Source organism: Centruroides sculpturatus, unplaced genomic scaffold (assembly GCF_000671375.1).
Source record: "Centruroides sculpturatus isolate CEXI.00-Female unplaced genomic scaffold, Cexi_2.0 scaffold717, whole genome shotgun sequence".
Lineage (NCBI taxonomy): Eukaryota > Metazoa > Arthropoda > Arachnida > Scorpiones > Buthidae > Centruroides > Centruroides sculpturatus.
In genome coordinates, this window is record NW_019384973.1 from 312,587 (window position 1) to 321,970 (window position 9,384).

Here is a 9,384-nt window from a genome sequence, read left to right on the forward strand (position 1 = left end):
TTTGAATAGAGAATGCAACACAAGCTTAAGAAAATTAAACTTAATGATAAATAAATAAGATTTCCATACGAATATACTAATTTTCCTCCATTTAAATATTTAAAAATTCCCATACGAATTTACAGATAATCATTATTTAAAAAAATAGTAATAAAAATTTAGTGAATAAACACATTAATGGGTGGATAAGAAAGAGTAAACGGCTAAGAATTTATCATTAATAATATATCATGCAGAAAGGCAACAATTAAGCCAAAAGTTTCACTATTGAATAATAAATAAATGAATATTTTACTAGAAAATTAAAATATTTATCTATTTATCTTACATGCCTTTCCTCTTCTATAAATCTCCATGATAAGTATTATAGAAAAATATAGAGTCTTCTTATATAAATAAAAATATGTTAAAGAGCTAATTCTATAGTAAATATATTCTTTAATCATCTAAACTTTGACATTATAAAGTTATTAATTAATTAAAATCACAAGAATAATTATAATTACTAGATTTTCTAATCAATAATGAGTTTTAAAAAGTCATGTTATAAATCTTTACAAGTTATTTTAGATAATGATAAATGGTTTAAAAAATATTAAATTTTTTAAATTTATATATTATTTCTGAAAGTTTTTTCTTATAAAAAATATAATTTAGAGTATATAGATAATTAAAACGTCATTAACACTGTTGGGATGATTGTTTAGTGGATAAATTCATTAATTTTTCAACCATTATTCCAAGCATAAACAAAATTTATTAATATTTTTTAATACAAATTTCTTTACTTTATATAAAATTAATTTGATTTTAAAGAACAAAATAAATTCTAAATATAATTTATAAATGTTGTAAATTAATTATGATAAATTATATTAAGTTCATCAATTTTAAGAAGCCTTTCAGTCAATACACCCCTGTAAATCCGTCTTCACTGCACGGTTTTCTAAGATAAAATTTTTTTACTTCTTAATACAATAATGTTTAAATGAGTATTAATTAAAATATTATTAAAATTTTGTCACGACAAGGGAAATATATTAATCTTTCAAGAGATAACGAAATTCAGAAAGAGAAATTAAAAGCTATAATGCAAAACTTAATGACAAAAATGGAGATGTAAAATGATTGCCTAAAGTTAAAAATCATCGTCACTACTACTTTAGAAATTGGCTATTTTTCCTTTCTGTAAATTCTGAATCTATTAATAACCGTATAAAGTGTAATGCGAAGTCTTTTCTTTGAATTTTTAACAATATATTTAAAGAGATGAGAATAATAAATAAATTCTGTTCACCTACAATCGATTCCTTTAACCAATAAATCAAATAAGATAGTTTTAAGAGAGAAAAAATCGTAAAAAATCTGATAGATTTACAATATTTTATTATATTCTTTCTTCTTCAAGTTTTAAATTTAGAAAAATAAAAAAAAAAATTTATGTTAGAAACGTTTGCAAGGAAGAGTCCAGGAGAAAGATATTTCTCTTCCTCCTCTTCCTCTTCTCCTCTTTTTTTCTTTGCACTTTTTGCGGCTTAAAAAAATCGAAATATTGGGATTCTCAACCAATTTCCTATTTTCTACAATCTTTCCTTTCGACTTTTTAGTAATTTATAGGTAATACTTTACTAGACTTATTGTGAGTTGGAGTTGAAATTGGAATTAAATTCATCTAGGATTTCAGAAGAAAATTAAGTGAAGCATATTAAAATCTAACCTTAAATGAGATTAAAATACGATAAATTCAGTTATAAATTATGTTTTTTATATTTATGAATAGGAGGATTTTCCTAAACAAGAAAAATATTGAGAAAATTTGGTAGGATCACTTTAATAGATCGACTAGAAAGCAATGTACCTTAATTCTATTGAGAATAACGAAATAAGATAAGACGAGATAAATGATCGAACATTATCACTAACATTGAGTAAGTTATTTTCCATCTCAGACTCATTTTCTCGCTCAGAAAACATGACATCAATTAAGTATACACAAATACAAATTCTGTGTCTGCTTAATTGATGCTTCCTTAAATTCTGTCTGCTTAAATTCTGCGTTCGACTAAAATCCTCCATTCCCCCGTTGTTTGGCCTACTTAATCCTCATTTTAGTCGATTCTATATCATCTAATATGTTTGTTATTCAATTTATAAAATTCTCTGCATAACTTCTTCAATCAAATTCCTAGTTTTTTAAAATTTATCCTATTGAATTATCTACTACTGCAACCATCTTAGTAAAATCATCTGTTACTTATTACTCGTTTTATTGTGTGTAATTTTTATTATTTATTCTAACGACCTTATTATTTTATTATTAGTTTTACTACCAAATCTTCCGTTTTCTGATCAATTTTAGTATATTCCTTAAACACATTATCGTTATCGAATCCTTTATCGCTACCCATTCTACGAACCCTCTGTTTTTAGTATTATTTTTTAAATTTTCTCTATTAAATTTCTGTACATTAACGATAGAATTATAAATATTATCGAATATTCTTTCATATTAATCGTTTAATTAATGGAAATTTCTAATTTATCACATTAAATTCCAGTTTTTTTATTACCCCATTCTACTTAAGTCCGTTTCGCTATTCTCTCTATATTCACCCCTAAATATATTTTATTACTAAACCTACTAAATTATTCGTCTTATTATTTTGTTGTTAAGACTTTACATTATTTATTTATCCTAATAAATCTTCGTTTCTTATTCGTTCCATAAAAAACCTCCGTGTTTCCTTCTCGCCCCTATAAAAAAACCTCCGTTTTCTCGTTATTCATCACTATAAAACTCCGTTTTTTTGCAATAAATACGCAAAAAATCATTTTAAAATCGATTTTTATAAGATCCAGTAACGAAAAAAGGGTATTTTTTCTGTACCATCCAACATAACACGTTATTTTTCTTATCCCTACCCCTATTAGACCCCCTTCCACCAACCATGAAATTACTTTATATACACATAAATGGAGTACATATGGTCAAGAATAACAAAAAATAAGGGGAAACAAAAGAACGGGGGAAAAAACAAAAAAAAAAACAAGACTAGCACTTACTTGAGCACTACCACTAGATCTTCCAGTATTAGGAGTGATGAGTCGTTCACAATAACATCCCTCCAAAAAAATGACACCGGATGGTCTATTAGAATTTTCGTTTTCGTAATAAAAAAGTAAATTCTGATATAACACAAACCATCTCAGCTGCCACTTACTAGAATCGGTACTCTTTTTACACAAGTAACCTCTATAACCGTTATCGTGTAACGCCTTATCAGCTAAAGTTAAGAGCTGCGATTCATTAAGTCTAAGATTTCTCTGCATGTCGTCGATTCACTATTTAATAACAGTGGCTAAACAGTCTGACTAACCAAACGATTCCACCGTACCATTTCATTTGGCAACAGGTACGACCGACGACCTGTGCTGTGCTGTCTCTGCAACGTTCTGTCTCCAACTGCGAATCCACAGCACACACAACGCTCCACTCCAACCGGCTTCTGCTTGTTGCTTACAAGTAACGCATACTTGCACATCACACTGCAGCCGATACGCTCTCTCTCCCTCCTCTCTCTCTCTCTCTCCCTCCTTCTCTCTCTCTCGCTCTCGCTCCTCTTCATCTTCCTCCTCATCCACCTTCTTCCCCACTAACCTTAGCTATTAATTGTTTAAATATGCACTAACTTCGCTTATTGGAGCGAATTTTTTTAAGTGCATACCCCTTACACTCATTACCCAATTAATATTAATTAATAATTAAGTCGATAATTGTAATTATCTCGAAATAAAAATTAGAAAAAAAAAATCATATTTTCGAATGTCGAAATTTCACCGTGCATTGCCCGATTACTGAAAAATTTTAATCTATTTTTTAAGGAAATTTCCCTAAAAATACCTCTGCAATACTAATTGCTGCTTATTAAAATATTTTCTAAATTATTATTGTGTTTGTGTTTAATTTAATTAAAAGCGCGCGCATAACTACGTTATTTTGAAGTTATTTAGTAATTACGTAACCTTTAAATCGCATTTTTTTTGTATGTTTTCTGCGTGCTGAAAACTGTAAAATTTCGTCTGGATAAATTTCGGATAGTTTAATTTAACCTGAAATCGATACGGCTCAGTAATAAGGTTGCTGCAAGTTTTGCATGCAGGAAAAAAAATTGTAACATTTTACAGTAAAGTGCTGCTGTTATATAAATCATAGAAAGGTAAACGAAGATTTCAGTTTGCAGAAAAAGGTAAAAATCGAGAACCGGTGTCACCTGATCGATCAGTGTCACTATTGTTGACATGGAAACATAACCAGAAAATACAGGTATTTAATATAATCACCACCCATTTCTAGCAACGAGTAATGGTTTGTGAAGGATGTAAACTATAAATTTAACACAAGTGATGATTATCTTATGTCGTATGTGTTTCCTTGCTACGTTTCAACATCCATTACATTGCTGAAATGTATCCATTCTATACGATTTTACTCGGTATCGGGTTAGGGTCGGTCTAAGGAATATAATAATGTCGAATCATTCAAATTTTATACTTGAATATGTCCATTTCATTGTTTGCCAAACACAGGACATATTGAAATTTTTCTTCTTTTTTTTCGTAAAATATACTTTATACGGAAATAAAATATTTTAAAATAACTTCTTTCTTATTGTAACTAAATTATATTCGTGAAAAAAATCGTAAAAAAGTCATATTTTAACTTGTAAATATACGAATTTTATTTAACCAATTGCCGTGTGTTATTTAAATATTTAAAACTTAAATTTGAATTTAAAAATTTAAACTTCGTACCACGATTGGTTAATCGATGATAACGGATCGATGTTTGTTGTTTCTTTTTAAATTTGATTGGGTAATATTTAGATATCGATATTCTTTGTTTACTTTGTATAATAATTTTATAACTGAATTTTATATTTTATTAAAAAGAAGTATATACTTGGATCGGTGAAAGAATTTCATTTATTTCTAATCAATGAAAGTTCACATAATTACGCACTCACGTTCCCATCTATTGCTATCGAATTATTTGCTTGGATAATTTTACTGAATTCGTTCTACATCTAATATTATTTACTCGGAACTTTGAAGATTAAATTAAAATTACTCTTTAAAAGTTAAGATATTTATTAAAATTCGTTAAAATTTTAATAAAGATAATAATTACAAAAAAGAAAAAAAAAACCACGTTAAGGGGCGCTGTTAGCCGTTAATGAATTTAATGATGCCAGCCAGCATTTTGATAAACAAAACCATAAAATTAATAAAGCAAATAATTAAAACTGAATACATTTAAAAAGTTTGTATCATATAAATTAATTTTAAATCATAAAATTAAATAATATTGAAAACATTAACTATTTTCACCATTTATTGATATTACTTTTAAAAATCAATCTCCTGTTATTCATAATAAAACTTTTGTTAGCCCTTTCTTTTCTAAAAATCGAAAAAAAAAATTTAAAAATATGTTTTAAGATCGCTTGCAACGCTTGAAAATTTTAAGCCAGATTTTCTAAACTCCTTTCGGTTCACCAGCGAAACAAAAATATATTCAAGTTTTGATAGATTATTTTATATAAAGATAAAAAAAATACATATATGAAAAGTCAACTTTGAAATATTCCAAACACGTAATTCCTTATGACTTTTAACATTATAATGCATTGAATGGATAGAAAAGAATAACGCAAATAACAATTTTTATTTAAAATATAGGCATCACAAGCTATAAAATGGTATTTTTTATTTCTCCAAAAACTTATAATTCATTTTTTACATTTTTATAATATAAAATGATATGGTTATTAACCATACTTAATTATGTTTATTTTATTAAAGATAAATCAACAAAAATAAACTCAATTTTAACTATTGGAAACGATACTAAAATAATATTTATGTAGCGGAAAATATAATAACAAATGTATAAAAAAATAAATAATAATAACTCGCCATTTATTAAATATATTAAATTTAGATATATCAACAAATTTTTCTGTTTTACTGTTGAATATGATAATATTGAAACAAAACAGATGTTGAATTAAATTAAATTCGAAGAAATTCATGCTTAGAAAGTTTAAGTAATTAATTTTAATTATAAAAAATTAAATTATTTTAAATTAGTATAAGTGCTTTCTAAAATATATAAACAATGCAATAAATTTTAATTAATTTTTTAAATGTATAAATGCTTAAATTAACCTTTTAAAATTCCATATTTTATATACATACAAACTAAGCTTTTGAAGATTATAATTTATAAAAAGATGTAAACATTAAGCAGTTTTTACTGTTGAATAACATGTTTTATTCTATTTTCAGTTACTGTTTAGTATTTTATCAGAGTACTTTCTAACTTTGTGCTTCTTCAACATTTAAAAAAACTTAATTTGAATTTTTTTTTTAAGTTATATTCTCACTGAGATATTGTACTGCTAATTTACTACAAATGGGTCTCTATATTGTATGATAGCTGGAGTTTAAGCAGAACATTAAACAGTAGGGAAGTTCATTCTATTCCCATTAGGGGTCTGTTTATTGCAATTTTCTTTTGCCTTCACACGCCAGAGAAATTTCTCCTTCACTAGTTAAATATACGTCAATAGGACAAATTTTTTTACTTAATATTTTAAGATAGGAAAATTTATATATTTTTTCCGACCGAATTAAATAATTTACCGCTTTAACATCACCGGTAATGGTTCTTTACCTAACGTCATCCATCTTGTCTTTGAACTAACTGTCAATGCTAAGAATCGATTGATCTGCAGCTCCTTACACCTTTCTTCACCTGGATACCTGCACACGCGATCTACTTTACGTTTGTAAAATTATTTATATATGCTTTCGACCAGAACTAAAACATTATATTATACATTATTTTATTTAAAGAATGAAAAACTTGAATTTAATTGAGATGTAATCTTTAGTATTTTATCATTCTTCATTCGTATTCTCCCCTCTCTCTCTCTCTTTATATATATAGCAAACCAAATATAGACAGGAAGTCCTCTGTCAGGATTAAGCGGCTTGTATTGACAGTCGGAGATGTCTTGGTGAGACAAAACACTTTCACTACTGTCTCTATACAACAATTTTATATATATATATAAAGCGAATTACACGTTATCATAGACTGTTACGTAATTCTCCACACTTACATTGTAAAATTTGTAATAATTTCGCTGTATAAAGTACACACTTTTTATTTTTATATCTAAATAATTCACAGTTCCATCTACGTTACTATATTTTCACGAATAATCCTATGTTATATACTCAGCTCTTATGAAAGAAAGAGTAGAGTATTCTTCAATATATTGTAACTATATATAAACTATCTTGTGTTATATATATATATGTTTCTTATAACACGCAATGTATATGTAGATAAATACGTTGTAAATTTATCGAGAATAAGTAGAGATGTAAACATAATTGGTAATACAAAGCTAATTCTGATGAGAAATATAGAAAAATTCTATCATTCACATTTATAATTATTTAAATATTTTAATTAAAAGAGTTATATCATGTTTATTAACCATTGCTTATACAGAGATAAGCCTTAAAATATAAACACTAACAGGAGTTTTGTTATCTGTAGGATCTTATAAATATAGTCTATATATAAAACTTAAAATTATATAAATTTTGAAAGATGGTTGTTTCAATTAGAAAAATAATAGCAGATCACAGTTTTAAATGAAGTAGACAATTATAAATATATAAATAAAAATGCTAACAAAATTAGCACTTATAAGACAGGATTTTGGGGCAATCACAGATGTAATACTTTCCTCTCCCCGAAAGCCATAAAAATAAATAAAAAAAATTATCTAAATTGAAGTTTTTTTAAATATCATCATGTTTCTTCTCTATATAAAAAATAAATTTTACAGTCCTTCTCTGGATCTTGAGCTTGATCAAATGGCCCTGATGACACATCCCTATCTTGTCCTATATAAAAAAAATTTATATTATAAAAAATATTCAATTTAATCTTAAAGCATTTGTACAACTACATATATTTTTATAACAATAATAATTGTATATATTGTTAAAAGAAAAAAAAACTTTAATTGCTTACTTGTTATGGAACATATATTTGATTTTTATCTTTAATAAATAAATAAAAATTATTATTTTTAGTAAAATTTTAAAATTTACAGAATTTTTGGTTTGTTTTTTATTCTTTGAACTATGAATGTATTCCTTTTTTTAATGTTCTATTGTAGTGTAGCTTGAAAGAATTAAAATTAAACAAGATAAAAAAAAAACAGTTATAACAACAAAAAATAGAACATCTGTTCTGGTATTTCTAGAAAAGCAGAATGAAAACATGAGTTTATTATTTTTTTTAACTGGAATCTAGTTAATAGTTGAACCAAAATTCTGATATTTTTATCCACAGAAATGTACATTTAATAAATAAATTGTAAAACAGATTGTTTCCTTTAAGCTCATTTGAATATCTCCTCTTGATACAACATCACTAGGTTCAATAGTTTTACGTCACAAAGATTTAATTAATTTAGAAATAATTTTATTATAATAAATATCATTTAATAAAATAATAAATTTTATTATGATTTTTATCAGTGAAAATATAAAAATTACAAATGTATTAATTAGACTAAATCGAATNAACAAGTGACCCTTCATGAGATACAGCCCCCCGAAATTGGGTCATGCGATATCGTGACTTGCGTCGCTCTGCTAAGACTATTGTGTTTAACTATTTAGCCCATGTGACTATGCCAGCTTCGAGTAGCTCACTTGACTGTTCATGGAGTACTTGATGTTATATAGTTTTAGGGGGATGTGGGGGCTCCCCCACTCAGGCGCTGACTATTCATTGCTCACTATCACTCGCACCAAGTGATAATGATATTACAAGTTATATTTATAAAAAATGAAAATATAAAGTTCTCTTGCCATCTGTTGTGCAAATCGGATACTAACCTAATAGAAATATTCCCCTTTGCTCTTGGTTAGAATAACTTACTACACAGTTTCACTTCAGGCAATACTTCTGACTGCACTGAATAAATATAAGCGTCACACTTTTGACAGGATTGCAACCTTTTTTTTTTATTCTGTATAGAAATTTCATTTACTTCTAGTACTTTTATCTTTTTCGAGAGATTTTTTTTGTATTGTTGCAGATAAATATATTTCTTTTCTACTATTTATATTTCCAACATCGTTTCTATCGTTTTGCATTACGATACTGAAGAAACAGAATTAATTTAATTAATTAAAAAAAATTAAATTTAAAATACTGAAAATAGTAACGCGAAAGAAAATATCATTTTAAAATTTTAAATTAAATTTATTTATTAATATATATATGTA

General features: G+C 26.3%; 1 protein-coding gene across 1 annotated transcript in view; it reads right to left on the reverse strand.

The window, feature by feature from the left end:
* LOC111632644 (ras-specific guanine nucleotide-releasing factor 2-like) overlaps positions 1 to 3,572 on the reverse strand; it is a 147,154-nt gene extending 143,582 nt beyond the window's left edge. Inside the window, exon 1 of the mRNA XM_023377138.1 lies at positions 3,064 to 3,572. Within this exon, the coding sequence (XP_023232906.1) occupies positions 3,064 to 3,330 (267 nt within the window). The 5' untranslated portion in view covers positions 3,331 to 3,572. The remainder of the gene's footprint in view (positions 1 to 3,063) is intronic.
* Between the last annotated feature and the right edge of the window lie 5,812 nt (positions 3,573 to 9,384).